The following is an 18207-nucleotide window of genomic DNA, read 5'->3' on the forward strand; positions in this document are numbered from 1 at the left end:
TTCCCTGTTAATGTTGTGATGCCTTGAGACATCGCCCGCCACGACGCTCCTCCCGCTGTTCAGCCATTGGCTGATTTGCACTGAAAACAGCGCAGACTTTCAGCTTGGAACGTTCCTATTGGCTACAATTAATATTTGTATAAATTCTCAGTTTGTGATTGGTCAAAAGCACGTCAATCACTCTCTACACATTGCCCCGCTTTTGGATATTACCTCAGGAGCGACTCCACAGTGTTTCATCAGTGAGGACTGGAATGTGAACAAAGTAGTACAGCCAGCCAGACAAGAGGTGAACTAAACTATGATCCCTTCCCTTATTCGGAAACCGCACAATTTGAGGATTTTTCACTAGCGCCAAAAACACTGTGAGTATGTCATGTCTTTTAAAAAAATATATATAGTCTTATATTAGAGTAAGAAGCTTCAGATGTATAACACTAACCAACATCTGCACTGTTCTTCCTGTTTTTGGCAGAGCTGGGAAAGCCAATACAAATCAGTCAGGATTATATGTGAGCTGGATAGGGACTGGTGACCTGGGTGTAAATCGGAAGATAATGATCGCTTACAGGGAGAGCCGCGTCTTTACGTGTTTCTAATCGCCAGGAGTTTGTCAGGCTTTCTTCTGCATGTCAATACGCTGAGTTACGACTCTCCGCTAACAGCATTAGCTCCTCTCATTCACAGTGTCGTTACTGAGCGGTCGCTTTAAGATTACACGCAGCCTAATCTGTCATTTCTAATTTTACAGTGTTTATGTTTTGTATTACAATTACATTTTAGCCTACCTCCTTGTAAATTATTTGGTTATCTGTTCACTCTGTTTAACGCACTAGCGATCTGGCTAACTTTAGCTTGAGTTCGTGCGCGCATTTCTGAAGTCTCGAAGCGCAGAGTCGCCGTAGAAAAGAAAAGAAAAAAAAAAGAGAATAGTCGCCGTTTATTACAAAACAGCCTTATTTATTGCGCTATGCTATATTATCCACTTTTTATAGTCTAAGGAAAGCGACAGGTTAGCAGAAGAGATTATGGACGTTAAATTGTGTATTTGTTTTCACCCTTGCGCCACAGTAACGTTACACCTGCTCCTACACAATATTTACACCATTAAAATATGTTTGTGTGATATAAGAGTCAGTGAAATCAGGATGTATCATCCATGGCTCAGGGTTCATGTACAACCCTATTTGAAGTTCATTCCAGTTATGTTTGCATTGGTCATAGTTCAAGTAAACAAGCCTGTCTTACCTAATATTGGCACTTTCAAAGTTTTCTCAAATTGCCATTATATTCGCCCTTATATTATTAATTACTTACCCGCTACATTTATGCTGTAGTTTTCCAGTGGTTTTCAGTTCTAGTCCCTACAAAACATAGTTTTGGTATCTCCATTTTAACACCCAATTTAACTTATAAGCTCATTTTTAGATGATGTATGTCCTAAAATGGGTGTTAAATTAAGGGAGTCCGTTCTGGGGGTCCTCGAATGGATGAGAAATGCAGCTTTCACTGTTTTATATAGTTATAAAAACTAAGGAATTGTCTTTCATGCTTTCACTAAAAGTTTACTATTTAAGTAGACATCACCAATATGGCCATACTATTAAAACATTGGCAGTAAACTCCATTTACAGTATATGGAGTTTCTCATTGTCAATTTTAAGTACTGTCGGTAGCAACTATTTAGTGAAGTGTTCGGCTTGGAGATAGTAACCTCAAAGGGTCATCTTTGTAGCCTACCTTATTTTATTCCTAAAAGGTTCATTGTAGTATCGTACAGGTGCATTTTACTGCTACTATTACAGGCACCTTTTAGGGATAGATAAGGTACAAAGTTGTCTCTTTAAATGTACTGTTCCAGTGACAAGCTGTTGTACCTCCTAAATTTACAATGTTTGCAAATATGTTTTGACAATGATTTCAATTCTTTAGTCAGAAGACATCTGCTATAGCACCTTTTGTAGAAACAATAAGAATGGGCTGTGTACTGTGACATTTTGAATTGCAGTGGTGCACAAAAGCAAGCTTACGTATCTAAATCATCTGTGTCCACTCCACATCCCTTGTGTAAAATGTTTTAGGCTAAGTGCTGATAGAAGAACTTCGTCCTGATGATGGACTTCATGCAGGCCAGTGATTCATTGAGCTTTTTCAAATCAGTGAGGTTGCCAGCTTTTGACTTTCCGCAAACACAAAAACAAATGCACCTCCCTCCTTCCTTTGCTGTAGCTTAACTGAAACACAGCTCTAGAATACCAACATCCTCGGTGAAAAGAACCTGGAAAGGCTATTTAGTCTGAGGAGCCTGGATGTTTACACAGGAAGAACATTCAAAGAAATAAAGACTTTTGTGCCCGAGCCTCTCAGTGGCATTGCAATTTAAAGGTGTCATTCATGCTGGTGAGAATATCCGCATGGATAGGTAGTTAGTTTGTTCGCATTGACTGATTCAGCAACTTTGGCACGGCTCATGCTGTTGTTGAGTGATGGTTACCATGGGTGATGGGATGAACCATGCAGGAACTCCAAGGCAGTTTCATCAAGCTGTGAAATAATAGTTGGGCTTTTTTTTCAGCTCTCTTTTATTCAGCCACAAACCTGACCATAAGTCAACTGTTGTGGAATTATGCAACATTTAATCTATTGTCAGGAAAGTCATAGCTTGCAAGAAATGCCTTGAAACCCTCACAAGGACGCTCGTATTTATATGTGGAAAAAAATCAATAAATTTCTCTGTTCCATTCTTTGTTCCCTGGGCCCATTAAGGACAACTCTGTCGATCTGGTCTGTTGAGGGGACGCTTTTTGGGACCAATGCAGACCCCCCCTCAGATCCTCACCGTCAGTGCCTGTGCGTGGGTCAGCAGTTTTTGCCGCTGTAAGTGGTTTTAGACACCTGCTTGCTCCCTGTTCTCGTTCACCCATCAACAGCCCTGCATCCAATCCCTCCAATACCAGCCTCCCAGTTGCCCGTATCCCCTGCATAGCTTTCTGCACGGATAGCTGTGACCTTGCATCCTTTGTGGTCAACCTCTGGCATTGTGATTCATGTCAACTCGAGAGTGTGATCCATAAAGACCCTGCTGATGTTTGTGCATGCTTGCGCCCCTCTCTCATCACAATAACCTCAAACCACATCAGTTAAAGAATCCAGTTTGCATGTAAGCACATTCACTCACACAAAGAGCTACTGGTAACATTAAACCTTTGCAGCTGAAACTGTTTTTAAACATTAGACAGAAAGGGAGACAAGTCTGGATTCCACCTAATCTTTTGCTGCATAAATTCAAGCCTAACCAATCAAAACACTTGTGTGTTATGTATTTAATTGACAGGGAGATCCTGGCAGTTTGTTCACGTCAAGCCACGTAACCTGCACTTTGTACCTTTAACTACCACAGCCTTTTAAACCTATCAAATGTTGAAATATTAGGGTTTTTATCTTTGTTGTAGGGCTGTACAAAAGAAAAATCATACAGTTGTTGTCAATTATTTCATTAGATTATTGTAATTTAGATGATTAATTAAATGATTAATAGAATTAACATTTAAAACTATTTTTGGAGGGCAACTGCATGCCACCTTTTTTTCAAATGAGTATTACTATTTTTTGTTTTGTTTTGTGAACTGTTTTTAAAATGTTGATGGCATTATACAGTAAGTCTCAAGAATGCCATGTTAATCAACCAATGTTAATCAACAACAAACTCATCTCATTCATGCCATTTATGCTTTGTTGATTATAATTGGAGCTTTCTAGTTTTTCTGCATTTTACTAAGTGTGTACTGGGTTTTACACTGTACATTGGACAGTGAATTTCGTTTTGGTCGGTGGAACACCAATTTGGACTAGTTGTCATCACTCCAGTTATGTCTGATTGGTTAATTACAAATATTGATAACCTAAAGAAAGTTTGATAGCTAAAAAAAATGTTTTTGTTATTTAGAATGTTATAGATGATCTCTTGCAATTGTATTTATCAGAAATTCTAGTAAAACAACTTTAGAGACAGAGCGTATGTAGGCCACGCCCACACGGGGGGGGGGGGGGGGTTGGCAATCCAACGCTCTCCATTGACTTTGTATTGCGTGAAGTGGTCACATCGTCTTTTCTGACTTTTAATAAAAAACAGAACAATGTCTAAAAGCTGATATGTGATGAGGTGTACAGCAAACAAGCTAAAAAAAACAGCTCTCTACCCCAAAAAAACGAGCGTTTAAGAAGACAAAAGTGGATACAGGCAATAAGACTTGAAGCTTCAGCAGGAAGACTGGGTCCGTTTTGGGATCCTGATACTCAGTAAGTATGTCTCAGTATCCCTACATGTGCAGTAAACATTTGATCAAATATCCAAATGTCAGATTTATATATTATATTTCCTGTCGCTGACTACTTTCCCCTCCAGTGGGTGTAGTTCTCAGTGTAATATAGCATGTCGCGCTCTGTCTCACTGTATCCACTTTTGTGTGCTTAAACGTTCGTTTTTGGGGTCATCAGCTTATAAAAACTTCTGGATTTTTGTTCCTTGGTTTTTTAGCTTGTTTTCTGTACACCATGTCACATATCCGCTTTTAAACATTGTTTGACTTTTTGGAATAAGTCAGAAATTACAAGGAGGCCGCTTCCTGCAATAGAAAGTCAATGGAGACAGTTGGTTTGTTTCGTGGTTTTAGATTATGACGCGTGTTGCTCTATCTCTATTGAATAGTTTGGACAAGGTTCTTTTCTGTATATTTTTCCTTGAGGTGTTCATTCTAATTATAAGCTTATTGAATTTCTTGCATTAGAGAATTAGAGAGAATTAGAGTTGATTAATTGTGGACTTTGTGTTGGTTTAACTGTATGAAGAAGGATTCAAGTTCTTAGATCCTCTGAACAAATTTACAGTGAACTTAACTGTTGAAGTAATATTTCATTGCTGAAAGAGTGGTGAATGTCTAGTTAAATGTTAAGCAAAGTTTGTCTGTTGAAGGATGTAAAAATGTAATTCATTTTCAATCTCTGGCCATTATACACGAAAAAAAAAGCTTTTAAAAGATTACTGAGCCAAGGCATGACAAACACTACAATCACATTTAAGCTAATGCTAATCATTCAAGACTAATAGTTACGTTGTCTGCAGCTGAAAAAAGTGGCAGTAGTTGGCTCTAAATTTTGTTGATACAGCACCAAACCACTTTATCACTGGTGATTCTAATGCCAAGCATTAACATGTACAACAGTGAGTCATCCCCAATACTGAAAACATACTTTTATAGATCATTTGCTAACTCTCGTGTTCTGCTTTTTTTATTTTTCTAGTTCGGGATATTGGAACCAGTGAAAATTTGGACGTGCTGGAAAAAATGTCAGTCAGCGTTCATGAGAACCGCAAGTCGAGGACGAGCACAGGCTCCATGAACATCTCGCTCTTCCACAAGCCCTCTCATCCAGACAGTGTGCTCACCCACCTCAATACCCTTCGCAAACAGTGCATGTTCACAGATGTAACACTATGGGCAGGCGACCGCTCCTTTCCCTGTCACAGAGCTGTACTTGCCGCTTGCAGTCGCTACTTTGAAGCTATGTTCAGCGGTGGCCTCCGCGAAAGCCTTGACAATGAGGTTAACTTTCGTGACAGTGTTCACCCAGAAGTTCTGGAGCTGCTGTTGGACTTTGCTTACTCCTCGCGCGTCATCATCAATGAGGAGAATGCAGAGTCCCTTCTCGAGGCTGGAGATATGCTGCAGTTTCATGATATCCGTGATGCAGCAGCAGAATTTTTGGAGAAGAATTTGCACGCATCAAACTGCTTGGGGATGATGCTGCTCTCTGACGCTCATCAGTGCAAGCGCCTTTATGAGCTGTCATGGAGAATGTGCCTCATTCACTTCGAGACCCTTCGAGACACTGAAGACTTCTGCGGCCTCTCGAAAGACAAGCTTTTGGATCTCATCCTTAGTGATGAGCTGGAGGTCGAAGATGAACAGATTGTGTTCAATGCGGTCATGCGCTGGGTTAGGTATGACCTAGACAGCCGCAGAGACTATCTTCCTGAACTGCTGCGAGGACTACGGCTCGCGTTGTTACCCTCGGAATGCCTCATTGAGGCCGTCGCATGTGAGGAACTTGTGATGTCGGATAAAAGGAGCCGACAGATCGTCGACGAGGCCATGCAGTGCAAGAAAAAGATTCTGCAGAATGACGGCGTCGTCACTAGCCCCTGCGCTAGGCCTCGCAAAGCTGGGCACACGCTTCTCATTCTTGGGGGTCAGACGTTTATGTGTGATAAGATCTACCAAGTGGACCACAAAGCAAAAGAGATCATCCCTAAATCAGATCTTCCCAGTCCCAGGAAGGAGTTCAGTGCATGTGCCATTGGCTGCAAAGTTTACGTTACAGGAGGTAGGGGGTCGGAAAATGGAGTGTCGAAGGATGTTTGGATATATGACACGGTGCATGAAGAATGGTCGAAAGGTGCACCGATGCTAATTGCACGTTTTGGACATGGCTCGGCTGAACTTGAAAATTGCCTTTATGTTGTGGGGGGTCACACTGCTATAGCAGGTGTCTTCCCAGCCTCCCCTTCAGTATCTCTTAAACAGGTTGAGCGGTATGACCCGTTAACCAACAAATGGACAATGATGGCACCACTTAGGGATGGTGTCAGCAATGCAGCGGTGGTCAGTGCCAAGCTAAAACTCTTTGTGTTTGGTGGAACAACCATCCACAGGGACAAGGCCTCAAAGGTCCAGTGCTATGACCCTGTAGAGAACCGCTGGACCATTGCTGCTGAGTGCCCGCAACCCTGGAGGTACACCGCCGCTGCCGTTCTCGGCAGTCAGATATTCATAATGGGCGGTGACACGGAGTTCACAGCAGCATCCGCCTACCGATTTGATTGCGAGACCAATCAATGGACACGTGTAGGTGACATGACTTCTAAAAGAATGAGCTGCCATGCTGTGGCCTCTGGTAATAAACTCTATGTGGTCGGCGGGTACTTCGGTACACAGCGGTGTAAAACCTTGGATTGTTACGATCCGACGTCAGATAGCTGGAACAGTATCACTACCGTGCCTTATTCGCTGATTCCAACTGCTTTTGTCAGCACCTGGAAACATCTTCCAGCATAGTGGCCTCCGATTGAAGTGTATGGAGCTGATCTGGGTAAGATATTCGCATTTCTCTCATTTTTGATGTACTCTAGTGTGTTTAAAGACTCTATACAGAAATTATTATTCTTTCTGAAGGTGTAAATATACTCTATTATCTCTATTATCTGATATATTTACAGACACAAACACACATGCACACAACTGTGTAGGTGCTTCAATAGAAAAGTGCTTTAATCATAATTCTAAGCAGAGTAACAACAGAAGTCAGCAGGTTGTCGCCCTTGACATATAAACAATGTTTTCTGTCAAGATACCTTCATGCCAAAATGTTAAATTGGGGCTTGGCAGCCTTTTAAAGCAGCTGAGTGCTGAGTGATTTTATTGAGGGTTTTGAAAGTGGTCGAGCTAAGAGAAAATTAATGTTTTAAACCATCTGGATGTCTAGGAATATTATAGAGCAGTGGCTGTCATTGAAGGCCAACATCTTCAAAGAGGTTGAAGGTTGAGGCTTAAACATCTCATGAATTCTTACTTAGGATCATAGTGATGCATCAGCACTAGTGAGCCATTGAAATATTGATTTGTGATCTACATTACAAAGCTTATTCTGTCAATTGGCTGTTAGGTAAAGTGAGAGCACAAAGTGGTTTAATCTCTGTAATTACAGGCTGCAATGAGGGGCTCAGTGTAGAGAGATTTAGTGGGAGGGTGCTTTTTGTTGCTGAAACAGCTACTTAAGCGTTTTGTCTCCCATCATCTGTACCATCTAAATGCACTTACATTTTGACCACTGAAATTTTAAAACCAAAGCATGTTTTATAGCATGATATGTCCATGGGAAGATCTTGGCTGAAAATGTGAACAGAAACAGGTCGAACAATTGATTGCAAATTTGCATTTCCCACTTGTGCATTGAAGTCCCCATGCCCAGAAGCAATCATTCTCTTTGGCTGTAGGTGCATTAATAAAGAGCTATTTATGTGCTTCATTAGAAGAACTATTTCTTATGTGTGAATGCAGAATAGTTTGTTAAAGTACCTGCTACCTTTGTATTTGTATTCCTGACAAGGTACAAATTTCAGTTTTTAAAGCTAAATAGATGTTTTGTACAAAATGTATTGTTATTGTATTTTAGCCTCTCTGTGGGTATACACATTAAAATTTGTTTAGTTAGGCTAAACCAAGGTTAATTTGAATTTAAACATTAAAATTTTGGGGCCTAGTATGTTCAGCCAATAATTTATTTCAGTGCATCACTATACAGTATTACTATTGATCTTTTTTTAATTTATTAATAAATGGTCATGATTACAATCTCTCAAGAAACAAAATGTCCATTATAAGCTCTCTACTGTAGAAACAAAAGCAAAGGTTGCATGTAAAGCACTCATTTGCATTGAACTGTAAAAAATTAATGCTATTGACTATATGAAATGCATTAAGCTGTGCTACAATACACTTTCTTCTATAGGCATCTTAGACTCATCATAATTTCTGCTATCATAATATCTTGCCTCTCAGCACTTTTAAAGACCAGGGCTAATAGGTCATTACAGACGTACAGTATTTGCATGAACAGCCTTTCTCAGAAACCAGCGAGCTTCTTGTCTGCCTGAAGTCAGAGTTGAAAGAAGGTATGCCTGCATATTGGTTTGTTTGGCCAATGTATACAACAAAGGTAGCTGAGGAATTACAATTGTGCCGATGGTCTCTATGAATGCGTCATAACAGTCAGCTGAACATCTCTCACTTGTGTCATTTGAATTAGACTGCCTGGGGAGGGACCGCAGCCGTCTCATTGCATCTCCTGGTGATTAGAAAATTATTACTTCTGTGAGTAATCATTAACACCCTTCACCAGCCAGAAACTCCGTTCACACCACAAGTGCTTCATTTCACAGTGAAGCAGGTGGCCCAGCAAAAGCTGGGTTTTATAATTAGCCCCGGGGGGGCAAAAAAATCAGAATGTCTGGAGGACGCCCTGCCAGCCCTGCCAAAGGATGTTGGCAGCAGCAGCGTCCTCCAGGAACGCCCACAGGAAGAGAATAAATGTAGTTGAATGTGTACCAACCAAAGGGTTAAAGCATGGTTAGCATGGCCCTGCTAGACTCTGCTGGTAGACGTAACTACATAAAGCATCTTTTTCCATTGATGTGCATTGTATGGTGAAATTAAAATGCAAATATCTAATATACAGGAGATTTTTTTTTTTAGAGGGTGCTTATTTTTTATATTCAAGCAGGTATTTTTCTGTCTGCTGTCTTCACCCTCTTTTCTACTGTCGGGCCAAACTGTTTGCTTAAAGGGATAGTTCACCTAATAATAAAAGTTACCCCATTATTTACACACCTTCAATCCTATTTTTAAATTTTATTCTTTTCCGGACAAGCAAATGTTTTACTCGGACAAGTGAATGACTGATTTACTTGTCCCAAGGACAAGCACATAAAAAGGCTTAATGTCGAGCCCTGCATCCATTATACAAGTAATCCACACGGCTCCAGGGGGTTAATAAAGGCCTTCTGAAGCAAATTGATGGGTTTTTGTCAGAAAAATATCCATATTTTTAAAAAAATCTAGCTTCCGCCAGACTGCTTTCCGTATTCAACTTACGGAAAAAACATAACTGGCGCGACAATGACATCAAACATAGCATAAGCATTTTGAACTTTGTAGATTTCTTACACAAACCCATAAATCACTTCAGAAGGCCTTATTAACTGCTGCATGGATTGCAATTTTTCGGGGGGCTTAACATTTTGGGCTGCCATTCACTGCCATTATAATGCTTGGATTAGCCAGGACATTTTTTTTTACATAACTCTGATTGTATTTGCCTGAAAGAAGAACGTCATATACACATTGCTTGAGGGTGAGTAAATCATGGGATCATTTTCAATGATTAATTTTTTGCTATGGTTTCATTTTGGAGGGTTGATAACGGAGCTCTTTGGAATGTAATACAAATGTGTCAGTCATTACCTTGGTAACGCAACAGACAAGTGATTAATTCTGAGTGATGTCACTAAATGCGTTCTACCAGCACGGGTCACGTAATGGCCACAGAGCAATGGAAGAGGAAGGTGTTAACCAGCTGAAGTGAACTTTTCCAGAAAACTGTCTTTAAGCTGTTTCAAACTTCCAAAACAAATTACAAACTAAAGTTTCGCCTTGATTTTGTTCAAAATGATATCACTTCGGTTTGTTCTTTTATTTAATTTGAAGTATATCAGGGCCTTAAAGCTAAACTGTAACTTTTTCCATCTGCTAGAGGGCGCCTATTCAAAACTAAGGTGTAGTTTGATGACGCCAGGTTTGAGCTCAGAATCTTGTGACATATGGTCTTCAACTCACAGTCGGTGGAAAAGAATCAGGATAGGACTCGGGCAGAAATCATGTTCCTGGGTGCGGTTATTACGTATTCTTCATACGTTACTATAGTATGAAGAAGAGCAGGGCTGAGTGTTGAGGAGCTGAGCAAGGCCGCTGGAGCGATTGTTACACAACACGGCTCGCAAGCAGCGGGACTTTTATTATGACGGGACACAGTCACCGGCGCTATTTCTGCTTTTCTGGTCATGAGCATGAGGTAACACACCTGTTTATCACTATAGATACATTTAAGTGTGTTTAAAATTATGACGTTACTCTGTGCGTTCACTCAGCGGCTGCTGTGACACTTGTTCACACTGCTAAGAGTAAAGCGTTTGACAAATAAAACCGGAAACCGAGGGTAACGCAGATATGACTAAATTGACAGGCGACTCCCTCAGACATGCCGGTTCATTGGTTAAAATAGCAATTTTCTTACAATTTACAAATAGTTGGAAACATTTGGGATATTGTAAGAACTCAACTGAACAAAATGTATAACACTAGCCTGGTGGTTTTGGGATATTTTACTGCAAAAATCCTACATAGTGCACTTTTAACTGGAACCACTCTTAAAACCATTTGGCCCGGGAGAGCGGTTTTGCCAACTTGGCCTCAAGAAACATTTTTCGTAATGACATTTAACAATCCAATTCCTTCATGAATCCGTTTTTTCTGCGACACTAGAGCGATTTGTTATTTACAGCTCAGGTAATTTTCTCAAAAACAAGCTTGCAGCAGAACTGACCACCCTTGAGCAAAGATAGCAGATTTCAAATTCTTCAAGTATTATATAGACCTCCCACACTCTCCTATTCATCTCTTTACCATGTTCTCAACCTTCTACCTCCTGATAAAGTAACTGAAGAAGTGGGTGATGAAAGCAAAGGCTGGTGTGTTTTAAACTTAAGCTGAGTTGAAGCAATGAAGAATTAATAGAGGTGAGAGTATAGGCGGTCCAGCTTTATGGTCTCACACTTAAAATGCCTGTTGGTCTCCATGATGGAATGGCTCTGTGTGTCATTATGAAACACAAAACAGAGAAGAATGAGCTTCATAAATGATTTAAAGGCCTGTGCAGGGTTGGGATTCCACTTTCAATTTATAAATATTTTAAAACCTGCAGCGGCCAGGGACAAGGAGAGGAGTACCTGACTGTAATCCATTTCAGAAAGCTGTGCATCATTTTAGACAACAGGATAATTGAATCCTACCGTCTAAATTTGACATTATTAGTCCTATTCAGACAGCCTTGCTGAAAACTGTAAATCAAGTTTCACGGTATATTATGTTTTTTTAGAGACCTAATGTCCCTAAAAAAGGAAAGAAAATAAAGAAAAGCTTTAAGAGTTTTCTGGCAGAGGTTATCCATTTAAATGGAAAGGCTTATGTAAAGCTTATCATGTTATTCCCTTTGGGCCACACATTGTCAAACAAATCTTTTTTTTCTTCTAAATGGTATAATTTATAAACTTGACATGGAAAATGTTATTTTCCATGTCAAATCTTAAAGGTATAGTTCACCCAAAAAATAAAATCACTCGCTTTCATGTTGTTCCAAATTAACTTTTCTCTGCAGAACACAAAGTGCACCAGCATGTCCGAATCCACTTTTGCTAGTTTAACAACAGAAAAAATGGCATGCCTGTGATCCAAAAGGGTTGTTTCTAATCTCCTAATGAGTCATGGGTGTGTTTTGGGCGTAACGTAGAATAAACCAATCAGAATCTCCCATTCCCTTTAAAAGCCAGTTGCTGTTTCACTATTACGGATTCGCTATTTAGATGGCGGAATTTGCGAGCAGAAAGATTGAATGCTTCTCCAGAGAGGAAGCCTTTTATTTTTAATATTTAAAAATGTTTGTCTGCTGCTGCGCATTCCTATGTGTGTAAAAAGCAGTGTATGCGCATTGTGGACCCACCTATAGGAACATATTGCTAATGCACCCTTTAAATATATATATTTTTAATGAAATGTTTTGGCAATTCAATCAACTTTAAACCCCACTGACTTTCACTGTGTGGGACAAAAAAAAAAAAAAAAAAAAAGTCAAGCTTATTTATTATTATTATTATTTATTTACAAATTTGTATGCATTATGTGATGTAGACATAAATGGACCAAATCCACTGTGACTGCGCATGTGAACATAGTAAGGTTTCAGGCCATTTCCTTTGAGTTATTCCATCCCCAGCACTTTACCTCTGCACTACAACTTGACATTGGACTTCTCAAATCACTTTTGTTTCGGGTGTGTGTGTGTGTGTGTGTGTGTGTGTGTGTGTGTGTGTGTGTGTGTGTGTGTGTGTGTGTGTGTGTGTGTGTGTGTGTGTGTGTGTGATTTCAGTAGGAAAATGCTGGTGAAGTTTTGTTTTTTCCTCAGAGTGACCACTGGATAAATGGTCAGAAATTGCCCAAACAACACCATCATTTTCAAACGTCATAATTATAATCTAGAGATGCTTTTAAAAAGTAACATCAAACTTGCTTACTAACTGCAACTTGCGTTACAAGACTTATGACCAGAAGCTCCAGGAAAATATAATGGGGGATATTCATGCATTGGCTAGTAAAGACATTCCCTTTGACACGCCTGTAGCACATACCATATGTCCTCAATAAGACTTAGTTTCTGCTCTTTCTGCCAACAGTGCAGTTTCATTGGGCAGCATTGTGTTCAACTAATCCAGGTAATTTGCCAGTTGGAACAGTTCTGACCCTTTGCCAACCACTACAACCTCCTGTCCCAGAAAAACTAAACCAGCTAATTGTTTTGCTGTTGCAGAGCCCATAAATCGGATTGGGTTGTTTTAATCTAATCTCTCTTTGTGGCATGCATGTTACTAAAGCTGGAAACATGATGTTTTGGCAGTGTACACTGTTCTCCCAACTGTTGGAAACCGGAAGATACAGGTAGCAAAAGCCCAGATTTCCCATGCACTTTATCCTCTCTGACCCACCAAGCAATGACAGAGTTGGGTGAAGGCTGGATAAGCTTTGCCTGGTTGATGTGCCGTTTAAACTAGCTGTGGATTTGCACACTCAAGTGGTGCAGCTCTGTTTCCAGGAGTGGCACTGCTCCCTATAATCATTCCATATAGGTTACCATCACTGTATGAGTAATGCCATGTCCACTTTAACCCATATAGACATCAAAGTCTTGTTTTTAATAAGAATATGCCTATAGCATTTCCAACCTGTTCAACTGGTCTTCACAGAAGTGCCAGTTCTGAAGAAATTTTGAACCAGTTTTTTTAGTGATGCACCGATATAACGATTTTGGCTGATACCAATAATTCTTTATACTTGAAAGCCGATATATTTTGGACATAGGGATGTGACTGTGAGGATATTTTCCCACTGGTTAATTTTCAGTTAGTCAAAGCGCCACCTGCTGGCAACAGGAAGTGTGGCACATCAGAATGACTTTGCTATTTATTCATATATATTTACCCGCTTAAATGCGTGTCGCCCACTATTTGCTGTTTTCCTGAGGCCACTGGGTGGTGGTGGCCCCGGGTGTGAGGGCCCTTTTATCGCTGCTTTCAGCTTTAATTTTTGTTTTGTTTTTAATGAAAGTTTTGTAGACTTTTAAAGTATAGTATTTCTCAATATAGAATTATATACTCCATTCACATGGATTTACACCTAAGGCTTTAACACATCATAAAAATAAAAATCGCATCATTTCTACACAGTTTTAGCCTCTACATCTGAATAGTATTTTAAAACCATTGTCATCATTACCTTCAAGTGCATGTGACAGCTATTATGCCAGATCAGAATCTCACACTTAATGAATCATAAAACAGATGGATACATTTAAAGCGAAACCCACGCCTGGGATGTGCAAAATATTTACTTTGTTTTTGATTTATAAAAGGCAGTAGTAAATTTTGATGGGAATGTCAATGGCATTGTCGATGCAGGCTCTGAAATCGTTTCATTGTTGTAGCTTAAAGGAACTGTATGTAAGAAATGTATTTCAATTAATCTTAAAATGGCACTGATATGTCACTAGACATTAAGAAATAATGTTAATTTCAAATAATTATATCACTGACAACTAGTCCGGCCAGGATATTGTCATTTAAAAGATGTTGTTGACATGTTGTGTTTTGGCCTGAAGCTCCACCCTCCACCTATCGACCAATCACAAAGTCAGTAGTGTTTCCGGGTTGCCAGCTCTGCTCTAGTTACCACGGCTGCAGATACAAACGTTCATGCTGGATCCTGCAGCTTATCTGGCAACCTCGAGTCAGGGGGGAGGGGATACACCTGCAGTACCAGTTTTGGCTACAATCTTACATACACTTCCTTTAACACACTTACACCCTCTATGGGAGGCATTAGCATTAAAGAGGAATATATTTGAGGTGGTGAGAATTGAATTAAAGGCAGACAGACACCCTTGGACGAGCGAGCTGCACTGGTGGGATGTGAAGCTGATGTGAGCGATTGATTTTAAATCTTCTGTAAGCGTATAGGGATGTTGAGAGGGCATTAGGGGGAAAGCTCATTTAAAGTGCTACGAGACTGCAAATCCCATCTGTTCCCAACGGACACAACAGACAAGGTTCGTCTTTGGTCTTTGATTGATCATGATACTTTTTCAAGTCATTTCAAAATGGTTTAGATTCAGGTTGGGAGTCTCATTTTCTCTTCTATCTCTGCTCTATAGTTTTTGGTACCAACTTGGTACATTTACAACCTTCTGCATTGGCTGCTGTTCCAATGGACGATACATGTTTCCCGTAGGGTATTGATACAGATTTAATTCTGATTCAGCCAATGCTGTTATACAGGACAGTGTTTCCGGTCACATTGATAACTCGTAATACCCAGTTCATAGGAGTCGTTTCAAGATTTAGATGCGTTTAGCTGTATGCGTAACATTTTTGTATCATATCGCCATTTCATCCAGACAGATCCGGTGTTTTGGGAGCCAGAACCCACAATCCGTATATTTTGAGAAATGATTGTCATCATGATCATCACCCCATGTCTTGACGCATGCTCCAAGTCTGCTCTGTTTTTAGTGTATCTCTGTGACAAAATTAGGCCCTGTCCCAAATGGCACACTTTGTGCACTTTAGGTCTTGTGGACTTACAATGGCTGCTGCGTGCACATGTCCATTAAGTTTCATTGGTTTCGTGTATATGAAGATTGTGAATCAGACTACATTCTTCACATAGCATGTATTTGACTACAAACAACGTTTGTTCGTTCGCAAATCAAACTACACTTTCCTATCCATTCCAAACTTTTAGTTTTACTAAGCTCAATATGATTATAATAGTAACTTTGGTAAAGAATCACAAGAAATGTGCTTTCCTGTGTTCCCTTTCTTTTCTCCCAGTCAATTTGAATGGCTTCTTACAATTGCATCACGTTTGAGGGCAATGACTGGGTTCCAATTACAGAGTTTGGCTGGGAGTTGTAAAGAAATCTGGTTTTATACTCTGCCATCTCTCATTGCAGGTGCCATGGTCTTCTGGCCACACTGAATGGATGGCAGCAGAGCTGGATTGTCATTGGCTGGCCCGAAGCACCTCTGCTCTGTGGGTGTGGTGGGGCTGCGGTCGGTCACGGCCACTCTGAAAAACAAACCATCTATCCACTGCTGAGAGGAGCGACAGAGAAGAGCTGAAAAATCTCCAGAAGAGAGGCCACAAAGGCCTTCTCCCTACAGCAGAACGCTAACTCATGCCATGCTTGATCATTGCCAAACAGAGGCACAAAGACACAATACACTCTTGCACCAATATCTGCTCTTTGGAGACTCTTTTGCAATCCAACGAGGTCAAGAACATTCCAGTGAACCGTGACAAACGACAACAAAAGCATGTTTTTCCTTCATGAAACTTCCTTCTTCACTTTGACTGACAGTACAGCATGCTCATGTTGCTTCCAAAACGCCTCACGGACATCGCGTTAAACGAAACATCTGAAACATCCACAGATATGCAGAACATCCCCATGGGAAAGTGCAAGTTTACTCTAGCAGGATGTAAAATGCCTGTGGAACGTATTTAAGTATCTGTGAAATGGGTTTTACCCTGGAACTTGTATAGATTCTACAGCACAATGTATTATCAAGGACTTCCTCGCGTTTTAAGATTTCTTGAAGGTTTAAACATTTGATAAATGCATTTAATTTATGTGTTTGTGACAAACAAAAGAGTAAAGAAAAAATTGCACACGAGACTACATGCTGGATGATGAGGATTTTTAGTTTTCCTCTGGATTTGAATGCTGGATTATGTTTAAAGATATATTGTGGGTCAAATGCAAGTTAAGCTCTGTCAGCAGCCTTTTGTGGAATATTGTGGATGAATTTAAATTAGTCCCACGTTTTCTTAAAAAAAAAAAAGTCTGGTTTCTATGAGGTGCTTACAATGGAAGTGAATGTGGCGATAAAATATTCAGTTTCAATAGTCACAAGTAAGGAAGTTTGTTTCCACCAAAATAAAAATAAAAATACAAAAGGTAATTGTGACTTATCTTGCTATTCAGACTTCTTTTCTTTTTTGTCAGAGTTGCATGATGTAGTCTGTTCTGACGCAATTTCGTTTTTTTTTTTTTTTTTTTTCTGCAATTGTGAGTTCATATCTTGCAATTCTGACTTATTTTATCAGAATTGTGAGATATAAACGTGCAGTTGTGAGTTATAAAGTCAGAATTGCAAGATATTAAGTCAGAAATATAAACTCGCAATTCCCATTTTCCCCCGCTCGCAATTGCATTAATATTTTGCAATTCTGAGAAAAAAAAATGACCAAAGATGTAAACTCACAATTGTGAAATAGTTATATTGTCTTTTTTTCATTTATTTTTTTATGTTATTCTCTGGCTGAAACAAGCTTCCATACACAAGTGACTACACCAAGTGTTAAATAACGTTTGCCTTGGTGCAATGACCTATAAAACTGCTTTACAGCTCAACTAATACATGTTTTAAGAGAGAAATGTATGTGCGTTGATGCATAAGCTTCTACAACTTTAAAAGTTGAACAATCTCTTTCCATTTTAAATGCCTCAACATAACCTCTATTTTTTAAGAAAAGAAGAAAGAGTCTAAATTGTTTGTGGTTGATTGAGTTTAACTTGTATTGAACCTAAAAAAAAATCCTTTTCAGATCAACCATGATTTTGAAGTTGAAGGTTGGGTTTCTTTCTCACTTATAGTCTTAAAAAAAGCATATGGATTTGAATTTTTTGAGGGGGAGTTTATCTTCTGTAGTTGTCTTCTGTCACTTTTAAACATTTCCATTTTGAAGGGGACTTTCTGGGATTATGCAGCAGATCCCACTGGCGTCCTTGTGAACTGAATTCCTGGTGCCTAATACTGGTAGACGTGTTTGTTGCACATTCAGTCCGTTGAAGGGTTTGAATAAATGATTTTTTGATGCTTGCAGTCAGACTGGTTTCATAAGCACCCTGGAGGTTTAGAAAAGTGCATGGATTCGTCTCCGAAAACTCCTCCGTGAAACATCCAAGGTTTTCTGATGTAACAGGAAGAAGCTTAACGTTATTAGATAAATCTTATAATGCCCAAGCAAGGACGTTTTAATGAAATGCTTCTGAAATTAGAAGTTTTATCCACATTGTTAAGAAAACAAACAAACTAGTGACTGATCACATCTGCATTTTTCAGTTGGCCAAATTGTTTTTTGTTTTGTTTTTTGTGAATTGATGCAATTTAATTCACAGAAATTAAATTTGGTCAACTTATAT

At 39.6% G+C, this 18207-nt stretch overlaps 1 protein-coding gene across 4 annotated transcripts; it reads left to right on the top strand.

The window, feature by feature from the left end:
• Positions 1-223: 223 nt before the first annotated feature.
• Positions 224-17887, top strand: enc2 (ectodermal-neural cortex 2). 4 transcript variants are annotated; one of them, XR_010901666.1, is made up of 5 exons: positions 224-365; positions 2767-2877; positions 5302-7149; positions 8866-8930; positions 15952-17887. XR_010901666.1 is itself a non-coding variant. In XM_067437245.1 (4 exons), exons 2-3 carry the CDS (start codon positions 2814-2816, stop codon positions 7113-7115), a joined length of 1878 nt encoding a protein of 625 aa, XP_067293346.1. In that variant the 5' UTR covers positions 224-365; positions 2767-2813; the 3' UTR covers positions 7116-7149; positions 15952-17887. The 4 variants fall into 4 exon arrangements, 3 of the variants coding, with proteins under 3 accessions (XP_067293346.1, XP_067293347.1, XP_067293348.1); XM_067437245.1 differs by lacking the exon at positions 8866-8930; XM_067437246.1 differs by lacking the exons at positions 2767-2877; positions 8866-8930.
• The last annotated feature ends 320 nt before the right edge of the window (positions 17888-18207 follow it).

Source organism: Pseudorasbora parva, chromosome 25 (assembly GCF_024679245.1).
Source record: "Pseudorasbora parva isolate DD20220531a chromosome 25, ASM2467924v1, whole genome shotgun sequence".
NCBI classification, from domain to species: Eukaryota; Metazoa; Chordata; class Actinopteri; order Cypriniformes; family Gobionidae; genus Pseudorasbora; species Pseudorasbora parva.